Source organism: Phocoena phocoena, chromosome 3, assembly GCF_963924675.1.
Source record: "Phocoena phocoena chromosome 3, mPhoPho1.1, whole genome shotgun sequence".
Classification (NCBI taxonomy): domain Eukaryota; kingdom Metazoa; phylum Chordata; class Mammalia; order Artiodactyla; family Phocoenidae; genus Phocoena; species Phocoena phocoena.
The window spans coordinates 136,378,483-136,399,192 of NC_089221.1; the positions used below are offsets into that span (position 1 = coordinate 136,378,483).

Genomic DNA, 20,710 nt, shown 5'->3' on the forward strand with positions numbered 1-20,710 from the left:
CATGAATGCACCCGCAAGGCCCAAGTGCCCACCCACCCCCTCCCCCAAAGCACATACGAAGTATGAGCGTGCTTCAATCTTTGAATACAATCAATGCTTTTACGTCTTTGATTTCATTTCAGTGCTGTACAAATAATCACCTGACTGAGTTCCAATTAACTGAGGGAAAAGGGGGTAGAGAAAAGGGCTGGTCACCACTCATACTCTGTAACAAGAATGGTCCTGTCCCATAGAAAGTGAAGTATCAGTTCCACTTCTGCCTGCTTCCTCCCACGGTGTCCTCACGCTCTTTATCCTCCTTTCTTTAGCCCCTTGCAGACACTCAAATCTGATTTTATTTATCCCTTACAAATCAGGGGCCGTTTCTGAAGTTGCTGAGGTTGAATTTTCTTGGCAAACCTCTACCAAACATCAGCATAGGGTATATAAATACATTTTGATTAGCATACTTTGCAAAATTTCTCCCACAAAGTCAAGGGGATGAAAGCAGGTGGTCTCCACTGAGAGTACTTCCTGGATTAGATCCTTGGAATGTCAAGTTTCCTGCCTAATCACCTCATACATTCACTCCTCAAATCTGGGCACGAACTCCATCGGGAGTTAACTTCTCCTCCAGAGTAGCAAAGCATTACTCCTGCTGCTTTTCTTCTAGGCTGACCTCAACAGGATGTGCTGCATCTTTTGCGCTAAGAGGAGTTTCCTTGGGATCACAAGTCCCTTCCTGGCTATCTGATCTTCTGGCAATGCACTCGTCATTGTCCCTAGAACTTTCTTGCACCCCAGTCCCCTGAGGACGCTCCTGGCCTGGGGGTACAGTACCTTCCTGAAGCACATTTTGCTCAGCTCCAGCAGGAGGCTGTGGAACCGGGTCAGCCCCTAACCCTGGCAGCTGCGAGGAGTTTTTGAGGTGGCAGTGGCACAGAGGGCAAGTCTCCTGGACATAGAGCCACTTCTTGAGACAGCCTGCGTGGAAGAAATGACTGCAAGGTGTGATCACAGCAGATTTCATGTCCTAAAATGGGGGAAAAAGATAATTCGTAAATGTCTATTATCTAAAATCTTTGCTGCTATGCTCGAGTTCTAGTTCCAACATTTCTTTCTCACAAATTCTCCAGAGAAAATTTGCAACACAGATCTTAGAATAAAACTCATTTTATATTTTTGTAATAATCTTCTTGCCATCAGAGACCCTTTTATACAAATAATACATGAACCACTGGCTAAGCAATTTTTAAAAAGAAGTAAAAACCAAAAATGAGGAAGAAACGACCTTCGTAACGGGGTTCGGACTTAGTATGAAACAAAGGTTATAAAACTGTAGCAGTATGATCACTGGGTCTCCATGAGTATAATTATAACCTCAGGAAATCTGATGAAGATTGGATTTTTTCCACTTTTTTCCTTCAACGCAGCTCAACACATTATTCCATGATGAGATTATTGGCAAGGAGACAAAATCAGCCACATAACACCAGGGTATTGGCAAGGAAGTGGAAACTTCATTAGGGACAATGTACATCCCAGTTTTCACGATATAAGCCAGTGTTTTTTCAAAGTGCATCAGAATCACCTGGAGTGCTGGCTAACCATGCATATTATGGGGCCACCCCAGACCTACTGGATATCTGAAGATGGCATTCACAAATCCATAGGTAAAGCAAGCCACCCATGTGACTTTAATGCACACTTAAGTTTAATAACCACTGGAATAAGAAATGGTATACTTTGCACTAGTAGTCCTTGCGTAAGATATATTTGGGGAGGGAAGGCTAGGGATATGAAGTTTAAATTGTAACAACATACATTTGGTTGATCAACCATTAATTTTGTTTAAAGTCCCAAAACAAGGAGTTGTGGCTATAATAGAAATTCCTTGCCAAGAACTGGTAACACCTGGGAGTCAACTTTTAAGCAGAAAGCCATCCAAGGAAGAGCAGCCAGCTAGGAAGGTAAGCAATTTGAGTTTTATTTTCAGTGTGATATCAGCAGGTAGTTCAAGCACCTCAAAAAAAGTGATGTGACAACAGGAAATACAAAAAGAGGACTCTCAAATCCCAGAGATGGTATATTTAGACATAGGCTGCTGCAGTTGATATGCCACAAATCTGTCTTGGATATGCTTTGCCCTGCATACAACAAGGCTACCGAGCACAAAGGACCCAAAAGAAGACAATGACCACTTAACTTTCGGGGAATCTACATTGCTCCTCAATCCCCCCAAATGCAAAAACAACCTGGAAAATATTATTTTGCTAGTACCCAAAAGTATGCTCTAATAACAATCAAACAGTGGCAGCTTAATTTTACTCTTAGGAAAAATTCTTATTCTAGATGGCCTTCACGCACAAACACATACACATCCCATCTGCACTGTAAAGCAGCCTTGGAGCAAGTACCTCTCCTGTATACTCATTGACACTATCTATAGTTTTTTTCCACCAGCCCACACTTTTTAAGAGTGATTTGAAAGGAACAGTTTGTGCTGTGGCCCAGAATTTCTGCCCATACTTCCAACAGTACAGTTAGCTGTAAAAAGCTGCTACTCAATCACCCTCCTGCACAGGTGACTGGTGACTAAACTCTAGGCCTGTTGTTTGTTACTGTTGTATTTCCAAGCTGATTTAAATACTATCTTTCAATTCTTGCTAGAAGGCAGTCATCAGCTATTGAGGGCTCACGTGCCAAAGATGCCAGGGAGGCCAACCATAATGTACACCAACTGGGTGCCTCTGCCATATCTCCTGCCCCCCACTTCCACACAGAGGCTGCATCCACCTCAGATATACCTCAGCCCACAGGGAAGCGCATACTCTCTCCACCTACGCCAAGTGAATGAACGTTTACTCCCTACCCTGGAAATACCAGAAGGAAAGAGTCAGAATCTTGGCACACCACTTTTCAGAAGTTGCTGACTCCTGAATGATAGTATGTATTTGATAGTACACGTGTGTGTGTGTGTGTGTGTGTGTGTGTGTGTGTGTGTGTGTGTGTGTATGTGTGTATATTCAGGAGTAAATATAAAATACACCTGACCTGTTTTTCCTTTATTTATGGGTGAGCAATAATGTTGAAAATAACAATAAATTAGAACTTGAGGAACTAAATTTAAAACTTACTTTAGAAATAAAATGGAAATATTTTATCAGGTCTTTAATAATATCTGAGGCCCACTTTTTTTTTACCCAGGAGATAATTTCTGCCTGGAAATTTAACTTGAATTTGTATAATGTGGTTAAAGTTGTAAGGGATACATGGTATGAACCACCCAAATGGCTTCTTACTGTATGAGTTACCTGATAACAGATGGCACAAATATCATTGTGTTTCTCAAGCTGCTCTTTCGTAGCAATGGGTAATGATTTAATCTTATTCACAGCATCCCTTCGGAGAAGGAAGCTCTTCCACCCCAGTTGGGCCCGAAGCCACACATTATAGTAGGAATGGATGAAGATGATCATTGAGCCCATTACTGTCCATTCTCCAAAGATGGTCTCGGAGACGCCATAGGCCACCACACAGAGGGCCACAAGAAACTCCAGCAGGCGGTAAGTGCCGTTCACATAGTAGATGACATCATCCATGTTTTCTACTGGCTCTTTTCTGAATTCCTCAACCATAAATAAGACATAAATAAAAAGTGTTCCTAGAACCTGAAAAAACACAGATGTATATAATCACTAATAAAGTTTTTCCTAGACTTTAAGTGATAACACATTACTAATATCTTTAGTATACCAGATTTCATATCCATAGGAGACAGGGGTACAATTAAAATGTGGGTGATCTCAGTAATACAGATCTTTGATACTGAAAAGTACCTTGAGATATAACTTTACTAAAATGATTCTGATTAGTAATCAGTCTTCTCTGACATTCTTTCCTTCTTTCCCCTGGTCACCAAACCCCTCACAATTCTATCTAAAATTTCCTAATTCTGTACTCTTATCTATTCCTCAACTTTCAAAGAACCTTTACTTCTACAAGAAACAATGAATAAATCTTTATTGCCAGTGCTACATTTTTCTTTTACTTGTTACTGATTAGGCAGCCAAGATACACTTTTAAGTTACAGTAAGTTTATCCATTCCATGGTAACATTGTGTGTGTGTGTGTGTGTGTGTGTGTGTGTGTGTGTGTGTGTGTGTGTAAAGTATATATCATGTCCGTGTAATACATACACAGGTATCATTTATTTATATACATTATGAAACTATGGATATTTTTGAGTGGGCAAAATATGCTCCAAACAAGCACTGAAATCTTTTAATATTTTATAGTTACTTATCTATTTAAGATTTATGTGACAGTTCTGTATCATACCATTTTGAAAAAGAGATATTGCAAAGTTTAATTACCTTGATTAAAAAAAACTACAGTGACAGATAGGCTTAGTATTTTAATAACCTACCTTCTAACGCCTATGCTCAAATAAATGTAATGCATTCTAGTAAAGAGGATGGGAAGTAATCACCTAAATAGACCACTTATCATCATTAATCTTGAAAAAGTTTAATTCCTTTCCTGGAAGGAAAAGTAAGAAAATGAGTTATTATATAAAGTTAATTAATCCTGGGCTTACCTGAAGAGAGGTGAGAATGCTGCTAGAAATAATGATAAGAAGCCAAAAATCCATGTGGAAAAACTGGCAAATCATATAAGCCATATATGCAGGGAACACCAGTAAAAATAAACAAAGGCTCACAGCACGGAAGTGTTTCCATAAACTCCTAGAGAAAGAAAAGTATCCTTTTAACATGCCTGTCACCTAGCAGCACAACTAACCAATCTTGTGCCATGCTTCAATTTTACAGCATTTTACTGCACACCCTTCTCCATGCCAGTCACAGTGCTAGATTTCAGGGCAAGTCATGTCAAAGGCTTCAAAGCACCTTTTCTCTTAACACCCCACACTCAGTCAATTGACAAGTACCACCAATTCTTTTTTTTTTCTGAATAGTTTGCTTTCAATCTCATTCCCATTCCAAGCAATCTCAAAGCGATGTCAGGCTTTTATAGCATTAAGCTTCAACAATTTTAACAGTAATGTGCTGTCTTAAATTGTGACATCCTCTCCTCACCTGCACCACCCTGGATGAAAATCTCTGCAGCCGTGAGTGCAGTGTTACTAAGAGGAATGGCTCTCCAATGAGCAGGGGTATTACCCCTCACATCTGTTGAGGTTGGGGAAAAACTATGAACCACTGCACTTTAAGACCTACTAGCTGATCTTCCTTCCCTTCTAGCCCCTGTTCCTAGAGAGATTAATCGTTCTAAAGCTCTGCTAGCATAATACTGTCAATACCTTCTCTAAACTTCCTAGCCTGGCATTTTAGGTCCTCCACTCCCAATTTTTTTTTTTTTAGCCTTTTTTTAATTTATTTTTCGGGGGCTGTGTTGGGTCTTTGTTGCTGCACGCGGGCTTTCTCTAGTTGCGGCGAGCGGGGGCTACTCTTCGTTGCGGTGTGCAAGCTTCTTATTGCGATGGCTTCTCTTGTTGCAGAGCACGGGCTCCAGCAGTTGCAGCATGCAAGCTCAGTAGTTGTGGCCCATAGGCTTAGTTGCTCTGCAGCATGTGGGATCTTCCCAGACGAGGGCTTGAACCCATGTCCCCACATTGGCAGGTGGATTCTCAACCACTGTGACACCAGGGAAGTCCCTATCACTCCCAATTTTTTGGTCCAAACTTGCCAACATCTGTCCCTCACTACAAGCAAAGATGGTTAACTCTCTTCCCAAAAAAACACAAGCACTCTTAAAAATTCCACCAGAAATGCCTGCATCCCACTCTCTCCTTTTCTAAACGCTTTAGACTAGCTCAAGCTAAACAATTATATTTATACAGGTAATGATATCCTTTCCCCAGGAATCACCTACCCTCTCAGAATTCTTAACATCTGTACCAATCATACAATAAATTGAAGCACTGCTTCAATATATAGATATTTATATATAATATTTTATACATTATGTATCATATACACCTAAACATTCTTACTTATATTTTTATTTTATATTTATTATTTAAATAAAAATATTTTATATATGTACACACATTTTTAAAAAGTCTTATCACCCATATTTAATCTCCTCAAAAATAGGATAACTCCAGCTCCTAAGCACAGAGGCTTGTTTGAAATAAGTGCCAAATAAAACTTGAAAACTTATCTCTGCTTGATATTTTTCAAATTATTTTCCATCAATTACTACCTTTTCTTACCTACCCATCTATCCACCCAAGTGCAAAGCCCTATGATATAAGCAGGACAAAAGTTAATTGTGGTCATTACACAGCAGAACAGTTCCATGTATAACTTTATGCTTTTAAGACACCCAACAAGTCAAGGAATTTCTTAGACTTAGATTTCAGCTTCTGATTCCACTTGAATCCTCCTTGTCAATAGTGGAATACACAGCAGGAGTCCCCTAGTTATGGCAAAAGGAGAAGGAACATAATCTTTTCTTTTATTTAGCTCTTCGTACATTGTACTATTCTAACAGCTCATTCCTTAAATATACCCCAAATTTAATAGATTGTAAACCAACTTCTAAAAGAAAAATGACACAAAACCCTCCCCCAACAAGTGCCTTAAGCAGAACCTTGAAAAAATCTTTCTGTGCAATAATAAAAAAGGTATGATTTCCACCCCCTACAAGTTTATTATTTACTTTATATATCCAATTTATAAGACAAATGATGATGTAATGACTTATTACCCCAACAGGGGTTTAAAGAGAAAAAAAAAAAGATGCTAGATACTTCCATTTCCTTGGTAAATAAAAGCCAAAGCTGGAGTAATTTTTTAACATAAGGATCACAAATCTAGAAAGAAATCAGCGTGAGCCCCAAACAGCCATCTCCTCTCTTAAAAAAACTCAATTACAATCTATGTAAACTGAATATCAAGTCTTAAATCATTTAATGATTCTCTAATAAAAACAAACACAGATTATTTAAAAACATTACGAGGAAACGTGAATTTCAACCAAAATAGTTTAAAGCTCATAGCCACAATAATTATGCTGTTTTAATTAAATATCAGCATCTGTGATATGTTCTCAAGTCCATGTAAAGTATCTCAAGGAGACAGAAGAGTAACATAAATCATCCTGCCTACCTTTAACTCTACTACAACATAGGTAGGAGGAAAAATAACCACACTAAGTTAAATGCTATACTGTGTGGGACTGTCCACAGTTAGCAAGTCTGATAAGAAAGTAAATTATTATTCTGGTTAAAATTAAATCTAGGCACTTTGGAAAGTGTTTTACATCTTTTCTTGTCACACATTTTTCTTATTAGAAGTTAAGGGACAAATATAAACCTGCCACAGTAGCCCTGCTTTGAGATTCCAAACTTTTACTTTTTTTAAAGAAAAGCAGGCAGTAGTTATAATAGGGCAATTTGCCTTAAAACTTTAAATATATTTTTCAAAATCAAGCTAGCTGTGATTCTGTGATTCACTTATATAATTTACATATATATACAAACATATATTTATACATGTACACAGAAAAAGTAAATATAATATGATGCCAACAGTTTTAAACTTACGTCTGATTTCTATGTTTTATATACACACAAACATTACATACATACTTATCCTTATTTAAGCAGTTAAAATTCAATAAAAATCTAATTTAAAATTAAACATAAAATGAATAGTGGGGCTTCACTGGTGGCGCAGTGGTTGAGAGTCCACCTGCCGATGCAGGGGACATGGGTTTGTGCCCTGGTCCGGGAGGATCCCACATGCTGCGGAGCGGCTGGGCCCATGAGCCATGGCCGCTGAGCCTGCGCGTCCGGTGCCTGTGCTCCGCAACGGGAGAGGCCACAACAGTGAGAGGCGCGCGTAACCCCAAAAAAAAAAAAAAAAACCAAAAACGAATAGCGGAATTTGAAAATCTGCTATATCATTTGAATACAGTAGACTCTAGTTGTAAAATTCCTTGCTAACAACTGTAATAAAATTCCTGGATAAAAGTAACAATTATATCTACGGCTAAAACTATCTGAGACACATTTTTAAGTTTAAACACTGGAAATTACCTCCAGTCCTAGCAACACCAAGACGTGTGAGGATTTTCCCCTAATAATTACTTCCTTAACGACAGAGAGAAGCAGAGTTTCAATATTACCTTTTAATTGTTAACCTAATGTGAGAATTAGGAAATTTTTCCATTTCCTTTTTTAATGGTACACTTAACTGAATTAATTACAAACCTGGTACACTTAATTGAATTAATCACAATCCTCTGTTCACAATGCACTATCGTTATTGGTCTGTGCATGTCCCCCTTTTTTATTAGTTCATAATCCAATTAGCTATTTTAAATACCTGAAATGTAGCAAGCATTCATGAACCCATCTCCCCGTACAAAAGAGGCCCTGGACCATGTGGCAGGCCAGCCTAGTCCATGTCCTGCCTCCCTCCACCCAATGAAACCATTTCATGAGTCCTGCACTCTTCACTCTCTTGCTTGCTTCCCTTTCTACAGTTTTGTTTATCCATATGTACTCCTAAAGAGTGCATTTTAAAATTCTGTTTTTGATATAAAAATAACATTCTAGGGCTTCCCTGGTGGTGCAGTGGTTGAGAGTCCGCCTGCCGATGCAGGGAACACGGGTTCGTGCCCCGGTCCGGGAAGATCCCACATGCCGCAGAGCAGCTAGGCCTGTGAGCCATGGCCGCTGAGCCTGCGCGTCCGGAGCCTGTGCTCCGCAGTGGGAGAGGCCACAACAGTGAGAGGCCCGTGTACCGCAAAACAAAACAAAACATTCTATATTGTCATCTTTGGGGATTTACTTTATATATTGCTATGAATCATTCAAAATGTTTAATGCATCACTATGTTTTTAACATTCCACTGTGACTACTATCACATTTATTCACCCCCTTTCCTGTTTGATTGGCATATGATTCGTTCCCAGGTTTCTGCTATTGTGAATTGTGCTATGAACATTCTTCTACATGTCCCTCCTGAACATGCACAAGAATGTCTTGAGTATCTACATAGGAGGAGACAATGCTAAACTGTTTTCCAAAGCGATTACACTAATTTACACTCCCACCAGAAACGTGGGATATCTGGGGACCTATGTTTTCTTCTACCCTAGGTATCAGCTTTCTTTCCTCTCTCTCCCTTCCTTCCTTCTTTTCTATTATTTATTCATTGCCACTTCCACAGATTTAAAACAGTATCTCACAGCAGTCTTGATTCACATTTCTCTGACCACTAAAGACACTGAACCTCTCTTCATATTCATTGTTTCCACTTTCACTAAAAGCCTGATGATGTATTTTATCCACTTCTCTCACCAATCTGAGCTATTTACATATATATTCTTGATAGTAATTCTTGAGGAAGTGTGAATACTACAAATATCTTCTCCCAGGTTTGTAACTATCATTTCTAATACAAGTTTCCTTTAGGTTTAGAAAATGTTATTAATTTTGATAGATTTATCATTCTTTTCTTTCATAATCATAGTCATTCTTAGTCTCAGTCTTTCACGGCCAGTTCCATCAGTTTAATAATTTTTTTTTCCTACTTGAAGGTCCAAAATATACTACTCTATGCAGATTTAATTTTTTATTTTGACATTTAAGGCTCTACCATTCTGGAGTTGATTCTTTTGTTTACGGCTGTGAGACAGGAATCCAATTCCACCTTTTTCCAATTAGAAACCATTTTTTTCCAGCTACATTACAGAAGAGAACCACCTGCCCCACTCATCTAACATGCCACTTTGGCCATACACCAAAGTCCCATATATATACGGACCTGTCTGGGGGCTCTGTTCCATTGGTCAAGTTGTCTATACTTGAGCCAATTATTATAAAAACTTCACAGTATCTCCTATTGTGAGTGAAATAAACTTTATCTTTCTCAAATTGTCTGTTTGATTTCAATATGGATTTATACTGGTTTCAAAGAATGAGCAGGGGTGGGGGGATAGTCTTTCTATTGTCTGAAAGCATTTGTTTAAAACAGGGATATCTGCTCCTTCAAAGTTTGGTAGAACTTGCCTATAACACTATCTGAGTCACGATGTTTACCATTTGCTTCCATTTCTTTAACAGAACTATCCAAGCTTTTTAATTCTTAAGTCAGCTCTAATAAGTTTTATTTTTCTCACAACTTTTCCATTTCATTTGTTTTAAAAAGTACTGCCATTTAACTGTTGATTGTATATTCTAATTACCATAGGCAGTAGTGGGAGAGAAGAAAGAACAGAACTGTAACTGTTCATTCCTATCTCATCCTGTCACAGCCAAGAGCCTCTCTTGCCTCAGGCCAATTAATGCTGCTACAGACATGAGTAACAACAGTGACACCAATCCAAAATAACCACTCCACACCAACACACAGGGCTTCTCAGTCTTGCTTCTTTCCCTCTAAATTTCCTCTGTATTTGATCTTGGAGGAAGAAGCCAGTAATGATGCTAGTTCAGCACCCTGGAAGGACCCAGAACTGAATTTACTGGTGCCTATGGCAGTGAAATTATGGTCTTATTTCTCTCTCTTTTCCAAACTTTCTATTGTATTATATCAGTCTTTTAATTGGTATAATTAATAATACTAAAGTATACTGCCAGAGATGACAAAATATTAACTGTACTTAGGTCAAAACCCCAATTTAAGTGACTATTTAACTAAGTTCACCATTGAATTCAACATCTTAAATGCTTCTACTGAGAAACCTTAAACCTAAAAACCAAATCTCAAATAAGTATAATGATTAAAATTATCTGAAACATATCCAAGAGCTTTGAGTTTATTTAAATTAAATTGACTCTTTCAGCCATTCTATGGGTTTGACAAGTTTTCAGAATGTTTGGCGATATGGGGATAGAAAGATAAATCTGATTAACTATAATTAAAATGTTAATTTCCTTACTTATAAAGCACCACCAAGGAAGCAATTAAATCGGGTATTTCAATAATCAATAATCAGAGTGTGTAGAAGCATGCTGGAAAAAAATAGTGGCACTGAGTTTTAAGCAATTCCTTATAGAAAATCCTTGTATAAATTACCATAAGCCTACCATTAGGTAGGTTACACTCCTACCATTCTTAGATATCCACTGAATTATACATATTTACATCATAGTATCTTAAAGAGCCAAATAATTTGACTTTTATTCCTTATGAAAATTTCCGTAATATGAGATGAATATGAATCCAGCTGGTCCCATAAGGTGTCAAGAACCCCCATTATAGCCTCAGTTAGTTGCAAAACGCCATCAGATGAGACTGTTATTCCATAAATGCCTATCGTTTTTTTTTTTTTTTTTTTTTTCCGGTACGCGAGCCTCTCATTGTTGTGGCCTCTTCCATTGCAGAGCACAGGCTCCGGATGCACAGGCTCAGTGGCCATGGCTCACGGGCCCAGCCGCTCGGCGACATGTGGGATCTTCCTGGACCGGGGCACGAACCCGTGTTCCCTGCATCGGCAGGCGGACTCTCAACCACTGTGCCACCAGGGAAGCCCCATAAATGCCTATCTTTATGATTGTCTGAAACCTTTACTTTTCTCTCCTTCATTTGCCCTTTCTCTCAATGCTTCCTCTCCTTTAGCACTGCACAGAATAAAATTGTATATTATTTGTTATATTTACTATGCTGAATTTTATGCTCTACATTCTTAATTTTAAAACTGTATAAGTATAAAAAAGTACTACATTTCTCTGAAGAAGAAAAAGCTGATTTGTAATTACTTGGCCTTTAATGTGACTTTTTATATACAAGAATGTTGAGAAAAAAAACCCAGAAATGTCAAATACATACAAAAAATAAAAAGGTAAACTTGCTAATAAGCTAATACCAATTATTTATCCATCTTGTCTCTAAACAATACCTAGATCTTCAGACAACAAACTTATGTAAACAATATGACAAAAATTTCTTTTAGGAAGTTTCTTACTTGTCTCGAGATGCTCCCAGCGCCAAAACAATAGGATCTGCAATCTCTAACATAGACTGCAGGATAGAAGCTACAACAATGAAAAGGATAATACTGAGCAGGAATGCCCGGTGAACAACCTGCAGCTCTATCAGACCAGTCTGCACCGCCAGGATTAACAGCGTAACTCCTTCTGTCATGCCCCTAGAAAAGCACACGTTTTTGGAAAAATAAACAATAATCAGAATCACCTTTAATTCCGAGGGAAAATAATCCAAAGGCTTAGACTGTTATTACATATTTGTGATCTATTCTGACTTCGACAAAAGAACTTGATCAGAATATTAATGTCAGTGTAATAAAATACAAGCATAATGTATCACTACATGTGCAAAACATAATAGCTATAATTTTAGCATACAGTGAGAAGAAAAAAAGCAACTTCTCAGATAAATAAAAGTATTCTAACCAGGCTTGGCTTATGAGTTAGACACTCCTACAATTCTTAGATATCCACTGAATTATATACATATTTACATCATGAGCTATACCCCGATTATAAAATAGAGAACCACAAGTGAATGTCTCTATAATCTTGGAGTAGGGAAGGTCTATTTAAGAAGACCATAAGAACGAGAGACGTAAACAAAAATACTTTTTTTGAAATTCAATTTCCATATGGAAAATATATACAAAGTCCTAAGACCTTTTTATCTTATTGACTTGAATTATAAAGAATCTTACAAATAAACGAGAAATGAGCAAAGGACAGGTACAGTTTTCAGATACACAAATTAGCAAATATTTCAAAGCCTGATGACCCAAGTACTGACAAGGAATGTAAAAAAATATGGGCAGACTAATGTTGAGATATAAACAGGTAAAATGTTTCTGGAGAAGAATTGCTAATAAATTTAAAATGTACATACCCTTCAATTCAATAATATTACTAGTAATTTACCCTATGGATGTACTACAAAAGATATATATAGATTTTTAAGATATATATATATATATATATATATATATATACACATACACACACACACACACACACACATAGATTTGAGAGATAAAGTGAACAATGGAACATATTATGTGACATCATGGGGATACAATCAGTAAAATCCAGACTGAAAAACTAAGTAGGACAATCCGATGTCTTCAACAAATAACATTAAAGGGGAAAAAATAAAGAGATAGCAGGAAACTAAATATTGAAAGAGACTTAAGAGGCATACCAGTCAACTACAACATGGGCATTATTTGGATCCTGAGTTGAGCAAACAAAATGTTTTTTAAAATTTAGACAGATAATTAGGGAAATATGAACACCAACTGGGTATCTGATGTCAAGGAATTCTTCTATCAGAAATGAATGCTCTATTGTAGTTATGGTTTTTTCCTAAAAGATTTAGAGGTAAAATAATATTTTATCTGGGATTTGCTCCAAACAAATGCAGCTAGGGAGGGGGTGTTATGGGACAAGGTAGGTGGAATTGACAGGGGCACACAACACACAACACTGGCCATATTACTGGAGATGGGTGCCAGGTACATACATAGGGGTTCATTTTTACTATTTTCTCAGCTTTACTGGTTTAAAATTTTCCTAATTAAGGGTTTAAAAAGAGAGACATGAACAAAGACACTCATAGCAGCATTATTTTTAAATAGCAAAAAAAAAAAGATACATTATTTTTGCAATACTATGCATTCATCAAAAAGAACGAGGTGTATGTGTTGACATTAAAAACAAAACAAAAATACCTATCTAAACCATATTAAGTGACAAGATAAGGTACAGAACAATGTGTATAGTATGTGGAAAAGACTATATATACTTTTCCCTATAAGAAATGTTTTAAATTACCATCTACAGCTGTTACCTTTGGGGAGAGGAAATGGGAAGTAGGGGAAGAAAGTTGTCATTTTCCATTTTGTGCTTTCTGAATGGTATGAATTCTGTGAACTTAAACATGAATTATTTTTCTGTCTTGTCCCCACTCCCTTTTTCCATTATAAAGGTGTTAGCTGGGACTGGCAGGAAAATTACAGAGCATAGGTTTTTTCTTTTCTGTCATTAAAAAACTAATATACAACAAATTAAAATTTCCCCTCAATTTACAAGGTACTCAGCATCTACTAATCATGAAATATTCCATAAAAATTTAAATACTTTAAGAAGAGGTTACATAAACTTATATAAATAAAACCATTAAACCTCTATGTTAATTCAGATAACAGAAATCATGACAAGTTCTAGAAGTAGTTTCCTAATACCTGATCTTAGTGATTTAATAACAACTGGAATAACTATTCTGCATCCTCATTAATGCATCCTTTGAAACTTCAATCAGTATCAAAATTATGTTCAAACATAAAAAAAAAATCTTTAAGAAAGTATCAAATTTAGAAATCTGATTTTAACAGAGCAACACAAACGTCAAATGGGAAAAAGCAAGCTATCCAAAAATCTCTTAAATAAATCTAGGAAAGGAAAGTGTCTAATATACATTGTTATGTACATATAATAAAAATACATCTTTTATACACAGAAATTTAGTTATTTTTTCATAGTATTTTAATCTAAATATTGCAACCATTCCAAAAAAAAAGTCCTCAAAATTCCATTTCCTCTAAAATTCATCAACAAAGAAATTCATCATTCCTTCTTCAAGTTACATAAGATTTAAATGTCTAGAGCTATTCAGGGTGAAGAACTTACCGATTCATGGCAGGATCATTCATGAAAGCTCGATAACCCTGCAAGTAAAACTTGCAGAGTGTCAGAACACCCAAGGCAACAAAAGAAACCGTGAAGACCAAACCCAAAAGTGAGTAAGGAGTGCTGCAGCATTCAGCAATACTAGAAAAAAAGGCGGGGGGGGAAATATTGTCCAATAAAAATTGTTTATTTGGAATTGAAACATCTTAGGCCTTTAAATAACCACCAAGCTTGATCTGATCCTCAATGAAAACACCCAAAATTTGAGATGAAATCACCTAACCACTCTGTTAATAATTTAAATCCATTCTTATTAGTATCCTAACCTCATTTTTCTCTTTGGCAAATATTCAGCACATAGCACCAAATCTGAAACACAGTCTTTTTTATTTTTATTAACTATCATCTCCTTCAAAGGTAGTAAAACTCTGAAGGCTTAAATCTTGTTCAAACCTTAAGAAAATCTAATTAACATGCTGATAATATTCAAAAGAAATGTGTATAGTTGCCCATTGTTCTTCTGAAAGGTTCTGGCTGTTCAAATGGATCAGACTGTACTGCTAATGTGGTTCCTTGTCAAAACTCCTTCTCTGACCAAACTGCTATGGGGTAGGGCCTGTGCAGACTCTGCAGCCCCTGACTCCTCTCACTCCAACAATGTCTTCCATGCTACTGGTGCTTTACATTTTAATTAATTTAGGCATAGGTAAATGCAGGTTTTTTCTGGGTTATTTCAAAAGCATGTCCAAGAATATAGCCCAAGACCATTTCAAAATAATTTTAATAGCAATTTTTAATAAGGAGAACTGGACTTGCACTAAACCTTGGAAATACTTTCATATTTTATAGAAATACATTCAATACTTTTATTGAACACATTTGAGAATAATTTCACAAGTATTTTGCAAATATATGTAACATTATGTACCAATAATTTGGATTTAGCATTTACAAAGCAACTAATAAAAAAACATTCAAAGCATGGTATCAAGTTTTGAAATTTCAGTGAATAATGTCTTGCATGGATGAGGAATTCATTCAGGCAAATCAGTATCTGCCCTTTACTATGTAGCTCCATGCCTCTGCTACACGGCTATCCTTCTTACACAACTGTTTTTAAGTTACTTTTTATGTGAAAACATCTAATTTTACGTAGACCACTGTGCATTATGATGAGGAAAAAAATGTCTGGTTTTCCATTAGGAGCCAAAATATCTACCAATCATGGTAGCTGACAGCTAAAGAATAAATAATTTTATGGCATTCTTAAAAGTCTAATTTCTGAAATGTTTGATATTTTTCTCAGAAAAATCATTATATACCATGTTTCAACAAATTGTCCAGTAATTTAAAAATATGAGGATCATGGCTAAAAATAACACTAAAAATATTACTTCATTCCCATTGGAAAAGTCTGAAAGTTTTACTGAATGTCCAAACAATTTCTCTATTCTTGTGTCTATTTTTAAAGAAATCTTTTTTACCCAAACAGTATGATTTAATTACATTTTCAAGAGGAGCACATTCTTTTTCTCTTACTTTAAAAAAATGTGTGGTGCTATTTTTCAAGAGCATACTAAAGAAAACAAAAGGTTTCAACCTAGCTTTAGGGAAGTGAAAGAGGCTGGGAAATTTATAAAACTTTTCTTCCCATCTCCCCTCGATGAGACATTTTATTGATTTTAGTTTCTATTTCCTGGCTGCAAAAAACCCTTCTTTTTGTTTTTCAGTTTGTTTGCCATGCTTTGTTGGTTTGTTTTACTCAGGGTATCCTGGTAAACTTGTGATCCTCCTTTTTGAAAGTAAGTTGTTCTTTGGCAAAGCAACATACACACATAACCTAACACACAAGTGCATCAAGAAGGACAAAGAACAATGCTTACAGAGATACAAATTAATGAAAGAACCACACAGGAACTTCTCTATAAAACACCAAATTAAAATATTCTTATATAGAGAAGGGGCAATCTATCCTATGTATGGAAAAGGAATAAAGAAGAAAATTATTTTGGCAAGATATCTAAGCCTCACCTAAAATCTCAGCATTATTTTCTTACTTTGTTAAGTCCAAATTCATTCATAGCTTACTGATTTGTTAAGCCTCTTACATTATACTATGCTTCATTTGATTGTGCTTCACAATGGATAATAATCTGGTTTAAAACATGACCAATCCCAGTCCCACACTTAGGTTATCCTAACCACTGAACTGTATATCTCTCTTTCTCTTTAAATTCAGTTACTTTTTGGACCATTTTAAAACTCTGCATAAAATCTCCATGATACTTACATAAAAACAAATAGCAGTGAAACAATGAATTGGCCATTAAAATGTGTTTGATATCAGTTTATTGCATGTTTATAAAAGCTACTTTTTAATTAAAAGTCTCAGAAAGTACAAAATCTGACTCAGTACCAATAAGTTTATTTTACTTACTTGTCAAAATAGGCATCGCCCCATGACATTTTTATTGCTGCTTAACTTTGTAACGTTTTCAATCTTAACAAGTAACATGCTCCTTAAAGAGAGTAAATCTGTCTTAAACTTCTCCTCCCCTACACCACTTGGTGCACAACACTCCATCATTTTGGATGGCTGCGAAACAACAGCTCTACTAACTAAAACTCTAAAGTTGTATTCGCCTACACTTCCCAGGAGGAGAGTTTCTTTCTTGCCTTTTAAAGTGACAATGAGCCAGGGAATGAAGATGTAGACCCATCTGCTAGATTCTGAGGGATTGAGATGGAAACTTGGAATTTAACAGTGACAAATGTCTAGATAAGCTCACAACAAAGATAATGAGGGGGAAAAAGGACTCTAATGACTTAAGATTTTTTTTTAATAATTTATTTTAGAAACCAAGTCTTAGAATTCCTTTAGGTTAAATAGTAAAATACTATGATATACTCATTTTACCATTATTTGACTCTATATTAATATGGAAGCAAAACACTGAAAATAACAGGGCATAGTGAAAGTGTATAGGTAAGTCATAGGATTTGGACTCAGATGGGGTTTGAGTGTCAGCACCCCTTCTTTGGGCACTGGCACCTGGGCAAGTTACTCTTGGTACAGTTTCCTTACCTCTGAAATGCTAATGATAATAAAGGTACCTTTCTTGCAGGGCTGCTATAAAAGTAAGTATGAAGAAGTGTTTATTAGTGTGGCTGGCACATATTAAATACTCAATTAAAGTGATAGTTATTTTTAGTAACATATTTCTTTTCCAGTAGTTTAACTTGAAATTGAAAAAACATTTTTACAGTTTGCTACATACCTTTCCACAAATCATTTGCTGTACTACGGTCTACAGTGCAGCCAAATATACCACCATTATTATATTAGCACCTCCCTACATTGCCAGACCTAGGCATCCACTGAGTGAAAATCCTATTTTAATTGAATATGAAGCACTATAAAAAGACTGACAAAAGTTAATTTGAAAAACTTACTATTCCTAGATCAAAGTTTTCTCTTCCTAGGGTTATATATAATATCATATACTCTTATTAATTACCTTGTGAGGAAAAGGAAAAGAAGCCTCTCTCGTGATGCAGGCTGATCTCGAGTACTGAAATAGGAGTAAATCTGAAGAGCAAATAAGACGAGCCAGAAAACCATGAACAGTACAGGGACTACCAGCTGATTCCACAGGGACATCCCCAAGGCTAGAAGGCCATATACCTCCACTACCTGAGTAAGAAAATAGGACTTTAGGAAAACACCTTGTATCACTTCAATAAACACATTTAAACACAAAAGAGTTTAACCTAAAGTACTGAAAGAGAAAAACTGAGTAGCTTTTCTTTTCTTGCAAGATTATTTCAACTAAATTCCTTCAAAGTTAGCTCTATACATACAAGTAGGAATTAGCATGTCTTTGTTAATTTTCTGACTTTGCATTATTATTAACCGTTGACACACATTCATCAAATGGCAACAGTAAACTGCCTAGCAGTTCAGGGATAATGTCAAAATAAAGTCACAGTCAGAGTTCAACTACGTCAAGGGAGTGTGAGGAGCCTTGGTAAACTTACTCATGTCTAATCAAAATGATCAGGACTAGCATGAACGATGCAATACTGCTTGAGGGGCTAGGAGGAAGGGAAATATAAAAGAATTTTCCAGAGTTTATTCAGGAAGGTCACAGATGAGAAGTAGTTTGATGGAATACAGAATAATCATTGGAGAAGTTTATTATGGAGCAAAGACAGGAAGTCTTTTCCCTCAGACAAATCAATTCCCCTTGCTCCTACTGTGTATTTATCAAGCAACATTTCTCAAATGATTTGGTTTGCCAAGTGTATTAACACCAGGGAAAAAGGTACACCTAAAAAAAGTTTATTAAACTACTATAAGTCAATAAATTAGCTGTCTAGTTTATAAAACAATTTCTTATGAGACTGATTAGGAGGAATTAATTTGCATAATCTGATTCAGCCTAGGAGTACAGCTGTAACCAAGTTTCTGGAGTTACTAAGCCAGGGACCGGACCCTGGTAACTAACACAAGGTTCTGCCAAGTAGGTTACAAACTCTAACCTAAGCAGCCAATTGGTCTTGCCGGAATGCTCGGTGTGACACCAGAATGTTTCAAAAACTATAAAGACCTTAAATGAAAATACACTGACTTGTAGCTTATTCTAAATTTACATTTTTTCATCTGTAAATCAAATATTTTTTCTAAAACTGAGTCATGATTAACCCCTATTTTTTCCCAACTAGAAAATATTGAAAGAAAAAGGAAATTGTCCAGTTAGCTGCAAAATTACTATTAGCAGCAAACTAATCACTGAGAGGTAGAGTACTTTTCCTTCTTTCCATTCAAGGAAAAGACCACTAAAATACCTGACAGTTTCCACTTCTTGTCTATCCAATTCTTTCCAGGTCACGAATTTCGTAACCTATACTTTATTTTCAACTGCAACATCTTGTGCTACAAGAACCTTATGGCAACCAAGAAGGTAAACATGACACTGAAAAACGGAGGCTTTGTCCTTATGGTGACTAAATAAACAGTATCCAAGTAATATTTACTGAATATCTACCACTTCTTACAAACCAGGGTAGTTCCACAAGATTGAATTCAAATAAAAAATACATAAATTCATCATTCTGACTCTGCATACAACAACGCTTCCCCACGAAGAAACTGTTCAATGAGAGTATGAAAATAACTTCATCTTCTTCTGAAGATCTACTTTCAAGAGAGTTGCTCAAGTTAATCATTATGTAAGATGAAGAAATCAGTAGAATCAGGGTAAGGCCAAGAGCTTAGGAAATTTTTCTGGGAAATCTGCCCCTGGGGCCACAACAATAACAACAAGGAAAGGATTCATTTAGTAGTATCAGTTTGACCAATCTGAAAGCTTCCTGTACCTTAGGGTCACGCACACAGTAAAGAGCTAGGAGAGAATGCCCATTTTAATACTCTCTTTATACCAATGTCAGTTTTAAGACCTATTTTATATACTGAAATTCACTGATTAAATCAAATAGAACTATTTATCTCCTCAATATCTACTGTTTGTGTCTGGAAATAATCTGTTTGAGAGCAAAGGCTGATAAAAGTAGGAGAGACAGAAGCACGTTATGTTGGCAAAATCAGTCCAAGCACCACATCTAAATGAAATCTGTCGTACCATAGCCCAGAACTATTTAACTTCTCAGTCTATTAAACAAACGTAAGGAAAAAACTGTACTCACAGTAGGGCTATAATCAGGAAAAAAATAGGATTTGACCTCTAGGTATTCAATTCTACATCATTCTTGTCTTTGTTATCGTAGTTAACACTGAATATCATCTACCTGGCACTGAACTCATTCAAATCTCACGGCTACCCTATGTGTTAAGTACAACAGTTATTATTAGCTCCATTTTACGGATAAGCAAACTTAAGTGACTAACCCCAGGTTACACAGCTGGTAAACAGCAGCATCAGAGTGAGAACCCAGACCATCTGCTTCTGGAGAAGCACTTACTTCACTTTACTGCCTCTCAATAGAACTTAATAAAGAATCTCAGGTGCTCCTAATTAGGTTGAAAACAGTTACTATTTTGAAACTGTCAAACATAA

At 36.3% G+C, this 20,710-nt stretch overlaps 1 protein-coding gene across 1 annotated transcript in view; it reads right to left on the reverse strand.

Moving 5' to 3' along the window:
- Positions 1-628: 628 nt before the first annotated feature.
- RNF145 (ring finger protein 145) overlaps positions 629-20,710 on the reverse strand; it is a 62,257-nt gene continuing 42,175 nt past the window's right edge. The window contains exons 6-11 of the mRNA XM_065874323.1: positions 18,152-18,327; positions 14,634-14,774; positions 11,927-12,109; positions 4,580-4,727; positions 3,294-3,650; positions 629-1,012 (exon numbers count right to left, since the gene is read on the reverse strand). Of these exons, the coding sequence (XP_065730395.1) occupies positions 629-1,012; positions 3,294-3,650; positions 4,580-4,727; positions 11,927-12,109; positions 14,634-14,774; positions 18,152-18,327 (1,389 nt within the window). The remainder of the gene's footprint in view (positions 1,013-3,293; positions 3,651-4,579; positions 4,728-11,926; positions 12,110-14,633; positions 14,775-18,151; positions 18,328-20,710) is intronic.